The following is an 18,569-nucleotide window of genomic DNA, read 5'->3' on the forward strand; positions in this document are numbered from 1 at the left end:
GTTCCAAGGAGCTTGTTTTGACCATCCAAAACCTATTGAGATGTCATCTATTGAATCATTTAGAGAGAAATTACTATAATTAATTGGGAGTTCCAAATAGACATATTATTTGGTAGTATAAGTCCATAGGGAAGTCGTGGAGAGAGAGAGAGATGTTGCTACGTAGCTACTACATCCAAATGGTAGCCTGAAAAAGACACCACTCAAATGTAATCATGAGAGTGCATAATACAACTATTTATTTGAGCCGGCTAATCTAGATTGGATCTAAAGGAAGACTTTTTGGAGATTGGATCAATTGTTATCCTAGTCCATCCCTTGCAAAGAAATATTTAGTGTATAGCCACCCCTAAAACATTGTAATAATACGCAAAGGAGATATATATATAGGGGAGAAGGCAATGCCCTCGGACAAGCAGACACGGGTGGGAGTACTATGTGGGTCATATGATGAACTCACTCGGCAGGGTTGGACACATGGGTCAGTTGCATGGACTCCCTAGTGGTTGCCAAGGCTTGGCTTTTGTCATGTTTCCCTATCTTTCCTCCTTCATGTGTAATCTTTGAATATTTTCTCAAATTTTGTGGTTTTCTTTCAACTAACGAAAACATGAATTTTGTTAGCAGTGACTAGTAGGTTAGTCCTAAAGGAAAAATATCATATACGAGAAATTATTAAACTTTAAAGGAATATATGCACTTCTGGTTGTAGTTGTCAAAAAACAACATAAGGGTTATACAGTGACAATGTTAGACATCAGAAATTTAATATAAGCTTCGTTCCACAAAAATATGGAAGTCCTACTCTTATTGTTGAGGATATCAAGGAAAAAGAATAAAGAAGGGTGAGCGAGAACTCCATTGAAAGGAAAAACTCCAAACATGTGAACTTATGATAGAGAACCTTTTATTTGCATCGACAAGAGGTCAAATTTCCACCGAGAGGCAAGGTTGGAGAAAGTGTTAGCCTAGAACCTAGGCAGTGTTTAAGAACCCTAAGTGTAGCCTAGGTGGATGTATAGAATTGGCTATCAAGGTATATTTGGGGTTATATATGTGTACCAATATTAACTTAGATCATACATGTGAGTAAACTACCACATCTAGCCTTTAGAATATGGCCTAGGCCCATTCGACAAATCTATGTAACATGGCATGATTTCTCGCTTGAGTGGATAATTTCTTTCTTCCACTCCCTAGAGTTTCGCTTATGCCCTAGGCGAGGCATTTGGTCGTTGCCTAACGCCTAAGGGTGTCTAAGCGCCTTCTCGGTGCTACCTTTCCTAGCATAGCCGAGAGATCTCTTCACACCACACTTGAGATGAAATCCCCTTCCATAAGAATGAGATGCCTTACAAGCTACTACGAGGCATTTTTATAGGCTCTTGGACTTGTACAAAATACTAGAAATACTTTTTTTTACTGCAACCATCATCGCTCTTGGCAAGGAGGGAAAATAAGGACACCTCGTAGTCTTAGGGCTTCATTTTTTTGATATTTTTCTGAATTTTTGAGGGTATGTGTCCTACTCAAGGAGGCGAGGAGGCGATGGCTCTTTGATGATGGGATACGATTCTCCTTGCCTAGCCCCCATTCTGACGGTGCTTCTACCACTGCTAGAGGGAGTGTGAAGGTTTGTCTCATGGGATTCGGTCGGCGTTTGTCTTCGGTGGATCCACATGGATCAGGTCTTTGTTCGTCGGCGGTGGATGTTGTTCTGGTGCACTGGTCCAGTAGTGATTAACGCGACGACTTTCCGATTGTCTACTACAATAAGATTTGCCCACCTCCGGTGAGTGAGGGGCAAGGACGGCGGTGCATCTTCGGCTCGCTACAGTGCTTATAGTCGTTGCTAGGTGGTCTATGGATTTGGATGTCATTTTTACTTCTGTTGTTCTTTACATTACCGTGACAGTTAATGAATAGATTGGAAGCTTTTCTCGTAAAAACACGAAGGGAAACGTTTGGAGACGGTGCGCCGGCCAAAGCTTCGGCCGGTCGCCCGCTACCTCGTGCTCCTGTGTCGATGAGACCTGCATCCGCACCCTATCTGCTGCAGCCCAATCTCGCAGGCGAGGCCGCCGTCCACCCCCGCATCGCGCCCCTACCCCGCTGTAGCCTAATCTCGCCGGCAAGGCCGCTCTACCCCCCGCATCGACCCTCTACCCGCGGCAGCCCAATCTCGCCGGCGAGGCCGCCGTCCACTGCACGGCCGGCGATTTCCCGACGCGCACGACACATCCACCCCCTACCTACAGTCTTCATGCGCGCGCATCCCCTGCCCCCTCCTCCCGGGCTGTGTTTGGGCAACCACAAGCTCCATCACCGGCAGCCAAGTGCTCCCTCGTCGGCCGCCATGGCTGCCTGCAGCCATGCCCGGATCCTCCCGCGTATACAAGTGTTGCAACCGTCACCTAGAAAAGCTTCAACAACCGTTGAAAAAAGCTTCAACCATAGACATAGAAAGCTTCAATGGCACTGCACAACAAGGGAAAGCTGCAACCGTTGTTGGATTTTGCTACTACCGGCAAAGCTTTTTGCTACATCCATCAGGCAGAGCTGCGACCTCACGAAGGACGACAATGATTTTTTTGCTGCAACCGTAGCAGGATTTTGCTACTACCGTTGGAGGTTTTTGCTACATCCATGTAAGGCGGAGCTGCGACCTCGCGAAGGCGGAGACGGCGTTTTTGCTGCACCCGTAGTTTGATTTTGCTACTACTAGTGAAATTGTTTGCTACATCCATTGAGCTAAAACGGGTGAGAAGCTACAACCATTGTGGAAAAAGCTACAACGGGTGAAACAAAAAGCTTTCAACCGCCTGCAGGCGCCGACGTGCTGCACGGGGATGCTTCAACCATCTAAAACTTTTTGCTACATGCGTCATTCTTTCTTGCAGGGACAAGAGAGAAGCAGATGTTACAACCGGTGCACATCGGAGCTACAACCGTCAACCCAAAATGCCACGACCGATGGCATTTTTTGCTGGAACCAGAGAAAGAATAGGCTTCGACAGACGTGCGTTATAGCTGCAACCATACTGAAAAATGCTACGTCCGGCAACCAAAAAAGCTACATCCGATTTTGAAAAAAAATTCAACTGGATACGGGGTAGCTGGAGGTCGGCCACCGCACAGCCGAAAAAAGCTACAACCGGCGTCGAGAATAGCTACTACCCGCTTTTAAAAAAGCTTCAAACTGAAAACAGCTAGATAACAATGGCGACCGGCGACGACGGTGCTGCGTGGCGGTGCTGCGATGGGCGCATGGCGAGCTACGACAGCAGGCCGGTGGCGACGCTGGAACCCTCATCTGGTAGTGCTGCAATCAGGAGGTGTGACACACGTCGAGATGCAAGGCAGAGCTGCATCCGGTGAGCTGCGGCGGCCTCGGCGATCTGTGACATGGACCGGCCCCCGTGAGCTGCGACGGCGAGCAGGCCCGGCGAGGTGCGACGGGGCGGTCGAGCAGGCCCGGCGAGGTGCAACGGGGCGGTCAAGCAGGCCCGGCGAGCTGCGACGGGGCGGCCAAGGGCGCGCACGAGGAGGCTGACCTGCAGATTTCCTTTTTTCCCTCGCGCAAGGAAGAAGAAGGTAAGGGGGAATCGTTTTCTTTGGCGGGATCCAGTGGCCCAGGCGGTCGGATCCAACGGTTGCTGTGCGACCGGCCCAACAGTTGGGCCGGTGCGCCAGTGCAGATCGTTCCCCAAACACGAAAGGTGACATATATGGTTGATCTAGGGGCACGGTGGAAAGTGGATTTTATACTGCAGTAATGCTCCAAGGTGCTGATTGACTTCTACTATATGACCCGTTTTTGACTTTTACCACTGTCTATTATCTTCACATGTACGAACAAAAAAGTACATGTAGATAAAAGTCATGGGATATGTGTGAAAAATGTTTTTCTACCACTAGTAGAAAAAGGGTCATTAGTCCCGGTTTATAAGGGCCTTTAGTCTCGGTTTTCGAACCGGGACTAAAGGGTCGTTACTAAAGGCCCCCCCCCTTTAGTCCCGGTTCTTACACGAACCGGGACTAAAGGCCCTCCACGTGGCCGCTGGCTAGAGCTCCACCAGCTCCACCTTTAGTCCCAGTTGGTAACATCAACCGGGACTAAAGGTATTTTTTTTGAATTTTTTTTCTCAATTTTCAAATTTCTGAATTATTTTATAATTTAATCTCTAATCACCCACCCCTCGTCACTACTCAATTTAACCTCTAATCTCTAATCACCCCTCATCATTCGAAATCATCTAACTTCCCGATCATCACCCATCCCTCTCACTACTCCAGCCCGAGCACGCTTAACTTTCGGGTTCTATTCTCCTTCGTCTCCAAGTCTGCACTTATTGTTTTCCTGACAATAGTAAGATGTCAATCCTATTAACCCTCAGGAGTTTAGCTTGAGTATGAAGTCACACATTTCACTGTCTGAGTTTGAAACTATTATTGTACAAAACAATAATTATTTAGTAACACTTTCTTGAATAAATAGTTTGACCACAATTTGACCAGATTTGACCAAAATTCAGAAAAACCGAAATAATTATTTAGTAACACTAATATTTCTTGAATAAGTAGTTTGACCATTGTTAGTCCACAATTTGACCAGATTTGACAAAAATTCAAAAAAACTGAAATAATTATATAGTAACACTAATATTCTTGAATAATTATTTAATAACACTAATACTTCCCGACTGTCTAGTACTGGTGTGCTGGTCCAATAGGGATTAACACGACAATTTCCCGATTGTCTAGTACAACAAGATTTGCCCGCCTCCGGTGAGTGAGGGGCGATGACGCCGGCGCGTCTTTGGCTCGCTACAGTGCATGTAGTCGTCGCTAAGTGGTCTACAGATCTGGATGTAATTTTTACTTCTGGTGTTCTTTATACTACCTTGTCAGTTGATGAATAGATCGGAAACTTTTCCAGCAAAAAAGAGGAAAAGTGATATATATGGTTGGTCTAGGGAGCACCATGGAAAGTGCCTTTTATACTGCAGTAATGCTCCAAGCTGCTCATTGGCTTCTACTATATGACTCTTCTTTGACTTTTACCACACTGTATAATCTTCACATGTACGAACAAAGAGTACATGTAGATAAAAATTATAGGATATGTATGAAAAATGAATTTCTACCTGGGATCCATTGTTCTTCGTGCTTGTGCACTTGCTTTTCACTGATACACAGGGGAACATAAAGATGCACTTCCTAACAAGAAGAGACTAATGCACACCAACGCCCAAAATATTGGTAACGCTGTTAGCCGCTATGCAACCGGTCCGTAAAGTAACTAAATTAAAATAGTCTAACTATAACTCTTCTTTTTACTAGTACATATGAAACATTATGGTGCCCTAAGATAAAACAAAAAACACAACAAAACATTATTTATGTAACAACCAAAAATAAAACAATACAACTTAGACAATACTAGTAAGCGCACCAGATGACAACGCACGACACGTCGGATGTGGCAATTTCAAAGTGTTCGTCGTGTGTACAAGAAATTTACATGGTTGTAACGAAACAATAAATTAAATAAAAAAAGTTGAAAGAGAAAGGAGCTATGACAATCTTACAACAATTTACAGGGGAAAAACATGATCACAAATCAAAACAGCCTTGTACTTCTTCGGTGGCTTAATGGTTAACCACGTTGCACTTCTTCCTGATCTCGCCCTGGCTTCCGGTGAGCGGGTTGGCGTTGCCCATCTTGATCATGGAGGCGGCGAAGTCGGCGAAGAACTCGTCCTTGAATGCTCCGGTGGCATGGCGCTGGACGTAGGCGCGGGTGAAGGGGTCGGTGAGGAGGGCGCCGTCGGAGTGGAAGAGGCCCCTCCGCTTGCTCACCAGCTTGAAGTAATCGGTGTCGAAGGTCTTGAAGCTGCCGGGGTCCATCTCCACGAGTGTGGTGTTGTCGTTGAGGCTGGCACACTTGCTCTTTAGCCGCATCATGTACTGCGGCTCCAGCGTGGGGTCAATGTCGCTGGGGTTCTCCATGCCGGTGAAGTTGTAGAGCCGGTCGGAGAAGGAGAAGCAGTGCGACGTCCCGATGGTGTGCCCGGCGGACAAGACGACAAGGTCCTTTGCGTCAAGGTTCACGGCGGCGAAGAGCTGGGTGAGCACGGTGAAGTTGGAGGTCGGGGGTGGCAGAGCGTCGGTCTCGTTGGAAATGGACACGCTGCCGTCTCGCCGGCCCAGAGGAACTGTCCAGACTGGACCCTTGCTCTGGAGAAACCATGATCGAGCAGCATTAGAATTTGGCTTCCACACGTACCGTGTCATTTGAAAAATGGCATAGTAGGAGTACTCTACTCACCAGCCATACTGCGTCCCTGGCAATGAGGGCGAGGATGTCGGCGCAGGAGACGGTGTCGGGGCAGGCCTTCTCCACCGCGGCCTTCACCCTCTCGACAAACCCGAAGCCTCGCAGCGTCTGGTTCGGCTGCGCGTCCTTCTCCGCCGTCTTGTTGGCCGAGTCCAGCAGAACCGAGCCGTCGCACCCCTGCATTAATTAATGGCGGTCACTGGTCAGGCCGCCGCACACAATAGGGTACGGGCAGGACAGACAACATGCATGCAAATGTAGCTTACCCTGACGAAGCAGTCGTGGAAGTGCATCCGGAGGAGCGGCCCGGCGAGGCTAGGCGCTAGTGACAGAGCCCTCACCATCTCCTTCCTCACGACGTCCTCCACGCTGGGGCACGACTCGCTGTAGAACTTGTCGTGCAGCTGCGCCCGCCCGCACGTCGCCGCCACCGCCGCGAGCATCAGCGCAACCATCGTCGCAGCCCTGGACGCCATCTTCTCGGCCAAGAAGCTTGTTTCTTTCTTGGCTATGCAAGAAACGACGATGGCTAGTTGATCCGGAGAAGCTTGAGCTGCTGCTGCTGATGATGAACTGGCGCCGGGGAAATATATAGCGCCGGAGTGTCCACACGCCTGCATGTGGTGGGCTGTCCTCCGGAGCAGCAGGTAAAATTCCGATGGTTTAATGAGTTGTTCCTTGTTTGCACTCTGCGGAATCTTTGCCGTGGCAGGTACACCGACGGCGCACGGTATGTATAATGGAGGCGGCCGGACAGCCAGACGGAAGCACATCATTAGATGAATTCACTAATTTTCTTTAGACAGCAATCTACTCACTAACTTACTAATTAGTTATGAGTTATCACGGAGAAAACTGCGGTGCCAAGTTGTAATCAACAAAGGCTACTGGCAATGAGTGAATGCCACCTACTGGTAGTTTGCAATCGTGCGAATTTCATGATGCATATATTTGTACCGGTGCCACATGCTATCCTGAATATATATATATATATATATATATATATATATATAGTAACGCTAAACTAAGCGTGAGTGTAGAATAGCTTATTCTACACCCCAGTAACGGTACATACAAAATATAGTAACACACTATGTAAAATATAGTAATTTTCGTAAAAATGTAGTAAATTATAAACTTGGGTGATAAAAAAAATATTTTCCAGGCAATATACGTACTTACACAAACACTAATTAGAGGTACCTCGCAAAATTACCCTGAGACCACTAGGGGCTTGTTTGGTTGTCATCTACGAATTTGTCTGCGTTGCACACATGTCTTAGTTGGGCCTGGCTATGAGAAAACAGGCAAACGAAATCTGCATCTGCACCTCATTTGGTCGTCCACATCTAGACTTCCTGCATTAGGGGAACGGTTTTGGCATGCTGTTTGGTGTCCTGTATTGTCTCCACTCATGCAACTACACAGTGTTTGATTGTATATATACACAGGATATGATTAAGAGCTAATACCTACACATGACATAACACACAGAGTTACAATAGAGTTCCTTGGCAGTGTGCCCGTGATGGTGGCATTAGTGTAAGCAGAGGGCGAGGAGGCATAGAGAAAAGACGCCGGCGGCAGTGCCAGGCACAATATGGCGTCCATCCGACAAGGTTGACAACCACATATAACACTGGGGACGACATGACGACAAGGATGAAAAATATAAAGGAGAAATGCAATTTGCATGCCATGGCCGCGTTAGAGCAACTCTAGCAAACCCGTAAAAGTCACAAACCCGCAAAATTATGGCGAGTATACGGATTCGGCCCAATTTTCTGGCCAGAACAGAGCCCGTATACTCGACGGCCCGTAAATATTTTTACCGCGGCCCGCAACCCTCCCCCCTCCGCCAAGCAATATATCTACGGGTTTGCGGTGCATATGCGGGTCGAAACCCTATCCCCCACTGCCGCGTCTCGCCGCAATTCCCCACTCCCCTCCTTACATTTCTCGCCAATGGTGAGCCCCTTCCACCTCCAAAAGACATGTGGGGCTGCATGCGGAGCTTCGGCCACGGCTCTGGGAGTAGCTCCGGCAGGGGCGGCAGCCCCGAGCGCGAGCGGCATGTCTGCTTGGATGGCGCGAGGAAGCGCGGGGCGAGGAACTGGACGAACAAGTCTCGAGCCGTTGCCGAGCTTCCTCGTCCGTGAGACGGAGGAATACGACCGTCGGCGCGGGCGTACGCCCTCCTCGGCCACGGGCTCGTCCTCCGCCGCGAGATCTTCCCACGCCGCGATCTCTTCCTCTTCCGGCGCGAGGCTTCTCCCCGTGAAGAGGGAGTGGTCGGAGGAGCCGGTGGAGATCGAGGTCATCGCCGTCAAGCAGGAACCGGAGGTGATCGAGTGACGAGGGGTCATCGAGCCCAAAGATTTCGTGGCCGATTTCGACGCGGTGGCGTCCGCCATTGCCGAGCGGAGCTTACGCGAGGAGGCGGAGCGCCGGCGCCACAACGACGAGGTCGACGACCTCATCCTCCAGCAGGCGGTTGCGGCCAACCTTGCCGTGAAGGAGAAGGACGACGAGTGGCGGCGCATCCGCGAGGAGCAGAGGTCGAAGTTCATCGATCTCGTCAACTCCGACGAGGACTGAGCTCCTCCACCGCGTCGTCCTTAGCCGTGAGCTCATCCATTTTGGTATATCGATCTCGGCCTCGCCGCCATGAATCCCCCCTCCCTCTAGTAGTAGTAATAGAATGTAGTATGTATGATAATGTAGCATGTGATGATGAACTATGAATGATAATGTAGTATGTGATGAAAAAGTGTGGTTGCAATTTCTCCCGCGAAAGTATTATTCAAATTATGCAGTTTCATATACGGGTTCTATTCTGCCACACACGATTTTGACCCGCAAAACAGTTCTTCATCGAACTGTAAACGCCTTATGCGGGTCACGGTTTTACGGGGTCTCCTAGAGTTGCTCTTAGTGCAAGAGGACACAGAGGAGGAGGCCAAAAAGAACAAAGCTAACGACGGCATCAGTGTAGTAGGACGGGAGCATGGAGTTAGAGAGGAACAACGCCGGCGATGGCTTCAGTGTAGCAGAACATGGGATAGAAGACATAGAGGATCAATGACCGCTCAAGTGTAGTAGGACGCGGGAGAGGAGGTTGAGAGGAAACGATGCCGGAGGTGGCGCTAGCGCAACATCACGCAGCAGAGGAGGCCGAGAGGAACGACACTAACAGTGGCGTCAATGTAGCAGGACACCTGACTGGAGACCGAGATTAAGGTCTGTCATTAACACACATCGCACATATGCATATGTATGTTTTAACGAGGAAGAATTTACATCTAGTCTACGATCATCGAAACAGAAAATTTGCAATACGAAAGTCATGCGAAACTGCAAGATGAAGCAACTGGTCAAAGGAAGTTTCAAACGGTCAACCGCGCGCGACAAATTTAACAAAATATGTCCAAAATAGCTTCAAACATGAACACGGAATTGAGCATTTACGGTTGAAGAAACTACAAACCGGTGACCTGAATGAAACCATAACATTGATGGTGCATCTTTTTCATGTAGAGGTTATCTCGAATCGAAGCATCGTTGTGTAGATTAGAAGAGATGACAAAGAAAGAAGATTAGAGACGAGCTTAATGGAGGTAGAAGAACATAGCAGGTATCCCTCAAGTCTCCTCAGGTGCAACAAGGTCCACCATGTGCGTTTGATGTGCCTGATCTCAGTCTGGCTTGCTGAAAACTGTCGATTTGACCGTTCCTAGCGGGCCTGACTAGGAGGTGCTTTAAAGTCTGTGCGTTACGGGCCAAACAATGAATGTAGATAAACAAACATGCCATTTTCTTCCCACACAGACCTGATTGACCTATATACAGGGTCCAAACACGCCCTAGGTGATGCCTCTAGGATTGGAGTTCTAAGTTTCGTATCAATGCCATGTAGCCAACGACCAACCATGTTTTGACATTATGTGACAGGTGCAAATTAGAAGCTACCAGTAGAAATGATTTGGTTTTTAGTGGGAAAACTCTTCTCCTTCAGGTTTTTCTTTCTGTATACACTCACTTTGTATGTGATCTACGCTGCATCAAATAAAATACCAACCGATTTTCAAGACGGCGCGTATATAGTTGGAGGTGGTGCCAGGGAGGTTTTTACCCAACGTAGATGACAACATAATCTCCGGATCGGCCCACCATCTCCTTCGACATAACACAATGTCAGTACTATATAACTATACTGTTGCAGATAGCATGTGGCACCGGTACAAATATATGCTTCGTGGTCGATTTCGACGCGGTGGCGTCCGCCATTGCCGAGTGGAGCTTGCGCGAGGAGGCGGAGCGCCGGCGCCACGACGACGAGGTCAAAGACCTCATCCTCCAGCAGGCGGCCGCGGCCAATCTTGTCGTGAAGGAGAAGGACGACAAGTGACGGCGCATCCGCGAGAAGTAGAGGTCGAAGTTCATCGATCTTGTTAGCTCCGACGAGGACTGAGCTCCTCCCCCGCGTCGTCCTCAGCCGTGAGCTCATCCATTTTGGTATATCGATCTCGGCATCATCGCCACGAATCCCCCATCCCTCTAGTAGCAGTAATAGAATGTAGTATGTATGATAATGTAGTATGTGATGATGAACTATGGATGATAATGTAGTATGTGATGAACTAGTGTGGTTGCAATTTCTCTCGCGAAAGTATTTTTCAAATTATGCAGTTTCATATACGGGTTCTATTCTGCCACGCACAATTTTGACCCGCAAAACAGTTCTTCATCGAACTATAAACGCCTTATGCGGGTCACAGTTTTATGGTGTCTGCTAGAGTTGCTCTTAGTGCAAGAGGCCGCAGAGGAGGAGGCCAAAAGGAACAAAGCTAACGACGGCATCAGTGTAGTAGGATGCGAGCGGGAGTTAGAGAGGAACGACGCCGGCGGTGGCTTCAGTGTAGCAGAACATGGGATAGAAGACATAAAGGATCAACGACCGCTCGAGTGTAGTAGGACGCGGGAGAGGAGGTTGAGAGGAAACGACCCCGGAGGTGGCGCTAGCGCAACATCACACGACAGAGGAGGCCGAGAGGAACAACGCTAACAGTGGCGTCAGTGTAGCAGGACACAGGACTGGAGACCGATATTAAGGTCTGTTATTAGCACACATCACACATATGAATATGTATGTTTTAACGAGGAAGAATTTACATCTAGTCTACGATCGTCGAAACAGAAAATGTGCAGTACGAAAGTCATGCGAAATTGCAAGATGAAGCAACTGGTCAAAGGAAATTTCAAACGATCAACCATGCACGAGAAATTTAACAAAATGTGTCCAAAATAGCTTCAAACATGAACACGAAATTGAGCATTTACGGTTGAAGAAACTACGAACCGGTGACCTGAATGAAACCATAACATTGATGGTGCATCTTTTTCATGTAGAGGTTATCTCGAATCGAAGCATCGTTGTGTAGATTAGAAAGGACGACAAAGAAAGAAGATTAGAGACGAGCTTAATGAAGGTAGAAGAACATAGCAGGTATAAAGCTCGCATCCCTCAAGTCTCCTCAGGTGCAACAAGGTCCACCATGTGCGTTCGATATGCCTCACCTCAATCTGGCTTGCTGAAAACTGTCGATTTGATCATTCCTAGCGGGCCTGGCTGGGTGGTACTTTAAAGTCTGTGCTTTACGGGCCAAACAATGAATGTATATAAACAAATATGCCATTTTCTTTCCACACGGACCTGATTGGCCTATATACAGGGTACCAAACACGCTCTAGCGATGCCTCTAGGATTGGAGTTCTAAGTTTCGTATCAATGCCAGGTAGCCAACGACCAACCATGTTTTGACATTATGTGACAGGTGCAAATTAGAAGCTACCAGTAGAAATGATTTGGTTTTTAGTGGGAAAACTCTTCTCCTTTGCAGTTTTTTTTCTGTATACACTCATTTTGTATGTGATCTATGCTGCATCAAATAAAATACCAACCAATTTTCAAGACGGCGCGTATATAGTTGGAGGGGGTGCCAGGGAGGTTTTTACCCAACGTAGATGGCAATATAATCTCTGGATCGGCCCACCACCTCCTTCGACATAGACATAGTGTCCGTATTATATAACTCTACTGTTGCAGATACATTAATGTCTTTTACTATATGTTTGTTCGACTGTTGGTGTTTGGCTGCATGCATTTTAATTATGTAAAGGTCGGGTGTCGTTCATCATGCTTTATATCCGTTTTATACTACATTTGACTTAATACCCACCTCGCAAAAAAAGACTTAATAAAAACACCCTTTATTAAAAAAAAGGATGATTGACCATGTAGCCCGAGCAAATTTGTAATCAAAGTAAATGTGCTTCATATATAGTTCCGTCTATTTGACATAAAAAACAATGTCTACTTCAATACAAATTACATATGCTTCACAAGCTTGTTTTTTGTTGTTATTGAAATCACCCTTCCGCGAAGATACCAATTACTTTCGAAGGGATATTTAATTTTCATGTTCGTTAATTGGTACTACCTCCGCCCTGGTTTATTGGTCCCTTTTGTAATTTGTGCCAAATTTTGACAAAAAAATTAACTAATAAAATGTTAATGCATGTCAACAAAAAATATATCGTTTGGTTCGCATTTGAACATAGTTTTCAATGATATATTTTTTGGTGGCATGCATAAATATTTTATGAGTTAAATTTATAGTCAAAATTTGGCACAGAATACAATGGAGATCAATAAACCAGGACAGAGGTAGTAATTGGCATATCACAATGAACACTAGGGAGGATAGAGATCATCTGTTCTTCAAGTGCAACTTCAGTACTAGAGTTTGGAACTACATGCAGATCTCTTGAACTGATAACTCTGATAAGTGTGAGATTGCTTGCAAGGCCAGGAAATAATTTGACAAACCTTTTTTTTTGCTGAGGTTGTCTTCACAGCTTGGTGGAATATATGCATAATCTGGAATGGAAAAATATTATTGAATGAAAAGCCCCGTTTTGCTAGGTGGAGAGTGGGATTCACTTGGGATATTTATTTGATTACACATAGGATCAAGGCTACATATAAGGATGCTCTATTGAGATGGATTTCCTATTTGCCCCCTTTGGTTGTATTTTCTATTTTTGGTTCTCATGTTCCCTCTGTAAGTAAGATTTTGTTTTCTCTTTCGGCCGAGGCCTTGTAATCACCTTTGTATATATTTATATCTATGTTTCAATAAAGATGAAGCTGTGGTGCTTTGCCCTGCAGGTACAAGTTTCCAAAACATTGCACTGTGCGTCAAATTAATCCAAAAACATTCTTTTTTACCAAGGTTCCATTGAAACTCGTCTTTGACTCTTGTAACAACTGCACAACCTCAAACCAAGTTAGAAGTGTTTTCCATGTCTCATCTTGGCCCAAGCAAGGTCGTCCTAAACGTCCCGTTGTGGGTGAGGCACTGAAGAATTGCTCAAAGGTATCTTGTTTGTTATAGACAATACCAAATAGGATATCGGTCACTGAGAGGAACATTTGTCTAGCCACTAATCCTTCAAAATTCTAATTTGTGAGATGTCTTTAATGCTGAAGCTTCCAAAGTGGTAGAAAAAAAACTCTCCATTTTCATTGGGCTCGCCCTAAAATGAGAGTCTTCCATTTAACCCAAGAGATGGTTTTAGAACGAGCGTAGTTGTTTCACAAGAGGTCTTACCATACACCTTCCTCGTGAAGACAAAGCTTAAGCAGTAATTTAAGGAGAAATGCAATGTTCTTGGCCTCAACATCCCATTTTTTTTCAACCCGCACCTTCTCCTTTCTCCACTTCTCTGCAAAAAAAAAAACCGGACTGAAAATAGTCCAATATTTGCATAATCCGTAGTGGAATTTAGTAGAAAAACAACATGTACAAGACCATGCTGATAAGCACAGAGTTAATACGGACCAACCATCCACAAAGGACAAAAACTTTCCTTTAATTCCAACTAAGAATGTGTTTCTCCCTTCTCTCTACCATGATTACTGCATTCTCAAGCTTCAGATAATGAATTGGAATCCCCAAATAGTGAATGGGGAATTGGCCATGCTCGTAAAAAAATTGGTATATCGAACTTCAGCTTCCCGGCCAACCTCTAAACAAGCCAACTAGCTCTTATGGAGGCTAATTTTAAGGCCCAAAAGTTGCTCAAATACAGAAACCACTAACTCGATGTTTTAAGCCTTTTGAAGGTCATGTTCCATGTATAGGATTGTGTCATTAGTGTATTATAGGATGGACAAGTGTACACTAGATGTGGCACTACCCCACGGATTTGACCAATTTCCTTGGCAAGCTCAATGAGAATCGTCAATATATCTGCAACAATATGAAATAACATAAGAGATAAGCAATCCCAATGTCCCATACCATTTTCTGTATCAAAATAGTGGGGAGTGTCGTCAAGGAACTTAATGGTACACTAAAATGATCAATTAAGCACGCCATTTATTGGAGAAGCATTACATCATGAGTCCCTATTGAAGAAAAGACCACTTGACTTGTTGTATGTTGAGTGAAATTCACCACTAATCCATTAACTTAATATGATTGCACCCTTTAGACCAACAACTCGGGAAGTGATCAGTTAAGGCCCTACACTCATTGATTTGATCAAATAATCTAAAACTCAATTTGATAGAGAAAAATCTGGCCACATGGCTGTCATGTGAGCATTCCTTTGACCGCTCGGGAACTAATTCTTTTATACTAGTCGTCAACCCGTGCGTGCGCACGGGCTAGTAGTTTGGAAAATAGCTTAGTAGTTTTTTTTGTAAATATTGTTAGAAACAAAAGAGGAACTAATTATGAATTATAAATTTACACTTGAAAAAATGACACTTTGTTCTTTAATCATATATTTTATATTTAAGTATATTTTATATGTCATATAAGAACACTATAGTTTGATTTCTTTTCTCTAAAAAATGTTAATTTATTCTTCAGCATGTGCAAATATCTCCCAAAAACAATTTTTTCCGAAGAATTGTTAGGGTTGGAAGAAGTTCATACATTTATTAAGTCTCCCAAGTGTATTAATTATATAAATTTACTGTCAGTAATGTTTTTGAAATGAAACTACATTTGTGCGAATAAAAAATATTCTTAAGTTTAGAACAAAAACAAACAAACAAAATTGTTCGATACTTTCCTATATATAGTGCATAATTATTGAAATATGTACAGAGAAGCATGATGTGTATAATCATGACATCCCTCCAAAAAAATAACTAAACATGAGCCCATGAGTTTCTGTCATGTTTGTTTGTCGAGAAACACATGATTTCTTCCTACGTACACATTCTTAATTATCCAAGTCGAATTTGTTGGACGATTGTAAACTCTGAACATCACAAACATAATGAATTTATTTTTGTCCAAATACACCTCTAGTATCATCTCTTCTATTTTCCTAAAGGAAAACTCAATTCCTTGAATCCCCAGGTATCAGCCACTTATTTTTCTAATCTCATAAACCAAGTCGGGGTGCTATGAAATATTCAAATGGTTATACATATCAGATGCATCGTGGTGGATAACTTGGGCCATGTGATGCACACTACCTTAGGAAATGTAAAAACAAAATGGACTATATTTGTTTACAAATTATTGAAAAACTTGAGCAAGAAAGAGAAATAGAGTGGCCAAGATTAATATATTATTTTTTGGAAAGACTTATATAGTTGTACCAGAAACCTAATAATAATTTGTGAAACAATTTTCGCTGTTTTCAACATGCAGCAATATTACTTGTTGTTTTCAATGAGAAGGAGAAACAGTTTTGCATAGTTAAATGTCACCTGGCTTTGTAACCCCAAAGGAATAAGAATCTACAAATTATGAGTAGAAGCATACATCCCTACTTAACAAAAGGACACACCAGGTTCATCAAACATGGATGAAAAAACTGAGTGTTGTTATTCGACATCAGAAGTCCATATCCTAAAAAATATGACCATGCCGAAGGTAAAATTAGTATCATCTAAGCTAGACTAATTTGATTTGTCCAGGCTAATGATAATACATTTTTCAACTACTAATTTTATTTATCCAGGCTACAGCACAACTAATGTCTGCATTGCAGTAGTATTTGGGTAACAAAAAATCATATTATAATTTGAGACGCTGCAGAACGTTCTGAACTATCGGCATGCGCGTATACTGGATCGTGTAGAAAGGGGAAATAACCGGCACTTTTGGCGATGTGGGCACACCGCCATACTGCAACACAACGCCTTTAAAGTTTTCCCCTGGGAACATCCAATTAATATTTACATATATGAACTTGTAAGCCCATTGATCATGTTGCACACACCTGTTGTGACCTTCACTCATCTGCCAGTACCCCGACCGGTCGACACCTCTTCCTGCAAGTAGCCACCAGTTCAATGATATAGAAGATAAAGAAACGAAATTTACATCAACTTCGATAGTCAAAAAAACTCTTTCGTAACACTTCACTTCACATTACGTTAGTGCTAGACTCATCTTCATGACTTGAGCAGTTGCCTAATTCACTACAAACAAAACAAACCAGCTGGCTGGCAATAACATGTGGCGGAAGTGCAGCAACATTAAATCTAAACAAACTGCATTAGTCGATTCAAACCATACCAGGGAGCTCAACTGAGATCATCAAGAGTCTGCGTGATCTCTGATTGAGGCATGATCTAGATGACACGGGGTGGTAATTATACTGAAAATCTGATTATCTATGTATGCATCTTTTTATTCCATCTATTCATCGTCAAGTATCTAACTATGCATCCATCAATCCTTCCTATCCATCAATTCCATATACGTATCAGCAAGTAGCATCAAGGTAATGCATGGGACAATGAGAAAATATCGGACCTGAGATTAAAGGGGCTGGAGCATGACCACCATAGATTCCACTTCATACGCATCTGCAGATTAAACTGGCTGGAGCAGGACCAACTTCCCATAGAAGATGGTTCTTGGTACTTGGTATTCAATGTGTTGGCCGTAATGGAACTTCGAATTGTTATATATTTACCTTTGTTTACAAAGCGGTTTTATTTACAAAGATGATGGCGTACACTATATTATCCTTCCACCTGAATTGCTAGCATAGAAACAACAGAAGCCTGAAAAGGAATATATTGCAAGTTACAACAACAGTATTCGTAAATCAACATTGACATAAACCACTGAATTGAAGAAGAAATACAGAAAGCGGTAACTCACAAATCAGTCGAGTACAAAGAACTGATGCGCATTTTTCAATCATATAAATGTGTAGAAAGGCCTAGGTAGGAATACGGGAAGGTGTGTATATGCATTATGTACTTCCTCTAAACACAGCTATTTTCTATCATCCAGGTCACGCCCGATGGCAAACATTGCCGCAGTCCATACATGTCATGGGTTTGGCCTAATTGGGTTTGGAGGATGCTACAACATAGAGATGCATTCTTGCCACGGTCCCCATGGTATGGTGTTGAATTTGGGAAGCACATGAAGAGGAGGAAGTGGTGTTGAATCTACACATGTGGCCTCAAGTGCTCGTTCCCAGAGCTTAATCCACTACTGTTTGCAGTGCTAATTCACCGTATTCCAAAAGCTTAGGACGCGTTTGGTTGCTACTCAGGTAACGTCTTCAGTTAAGGTACCGGGAAGCTCCGGTTCCCTTTTCTTCTTTAGGAATACGTGACGTGTTTGGTTTGGCCGCCCCACTCCTGCTTTTGTAATCAGCCGCGATTTGGGTGTTTTCGAGTTTGTGAACCTCCGGATCGGAAGACACTGCTACGGAATACGTTGTTGGCGTACCAAATGCTGGGTGCCGTTTCAGAAAGCGCGGTAGTCGGAAACCGTGACAATTCTTCCGAAACAAACGCGTCGTTAATTGCTTAGGAAACCAATCCACATCCGATCTGGTCACCTCAATCCATTGGAAGCTGCCTCAGGTCAACTTTGTCCCCTTCCTACTGCCGTGCGGAATTTGCAAAGTACAACACATTGCTACAAAACATGAGAAAGCATAGCAGGGAAGACAGAAGAAGGTCCGACATTGTTAGGGCAATCATCGCCATGGTCCAGCTCGGCGTTTCTGCCAACTGGACTGACCCGTACAATCTTTTCACCACCAAAATAAAGATCGCAAGTACCTAATTGTACTACAGCACTCTCTCGAGCGCTCGCAGAAAAACAGATCACCATGTACCTGATTGTACTACTGCGGCATGTGGAGGCCCTGAGAAAGGAGGCCGACC

General features: G+C 44.6%; 1 protein-coding gene across 1 annotated transcript; it reads right to left on the bottom strand.

Moving 5' to 3' along the window:
* Positions 1 to 5,459: 5,459 nt before the first annotated feature.
* On the bottom strand, positions 5,460 to 6,886 carry LOC119285690 (peroxidase 1-like). Its single transcript, XM_037565025.1, has 3 exons — positions 6,607 to 6,886; positions 6,332 to 6,517; positions 5,460 to 6,240 (listed from the first exon to the last, which is right to left on the bottom strand). The coding sequence occupies exons 1-3, from the start codon at positions 6,814 to 6,816 to the stop codon at positions 5,653 to 5,655; spliced, it is 984 nt and encodes a 327-aa protein (XP_037420922.1). The 5' UTR covers positions 6,817 to 6,886; the 3' UTR covers positions 5,460 to 5,652.
* Positions 6,887 to 18,569: the final 11,683 nt, after the last annotated feature.

The sequence above is a fragment of the Triticum dicoccoides genome, chromosome 1A (genome assembly GCF_002162155.2).
Source record: "Triticum dicoccoides isolate Atlit2015 ecotype Zavitan chromosome 1A, WEW_v2.0, whole genome shotgun sequence".
Classification (NCBI taxonomy): Eukaryota; Viridiplantae; Streptophyta; class Magnoliopsida; order Poales; family Poaceae; genus Triticum; species Triticum dicoccoides.

Bases quoted from the DNA above. Each gene is read 5' to 3' on its own strand.
- LOC119285690 (XM_037565025.1), bottom strand. From the start codon at position 6,816: ATGGCGTCCAGGGCTGCGACGATGGTTGCGCTGATGCTCGCGGCGGTG. The intron at 6,518-6,606 runs GTAAGCTACATT...TAATTAATGCAG, and splicing joins TCCACGACTGCTTCGTCAGG to GGGTGCGACGGCTCGGTTCT. The intron at 6,241-6,331 runs GTGAGTAGAGTA...TGGTTTCTCCAG, and splicing joins CCAGGGACGCAGTATGGCTG to AGCAAGGGTCCAGTCTGGAC.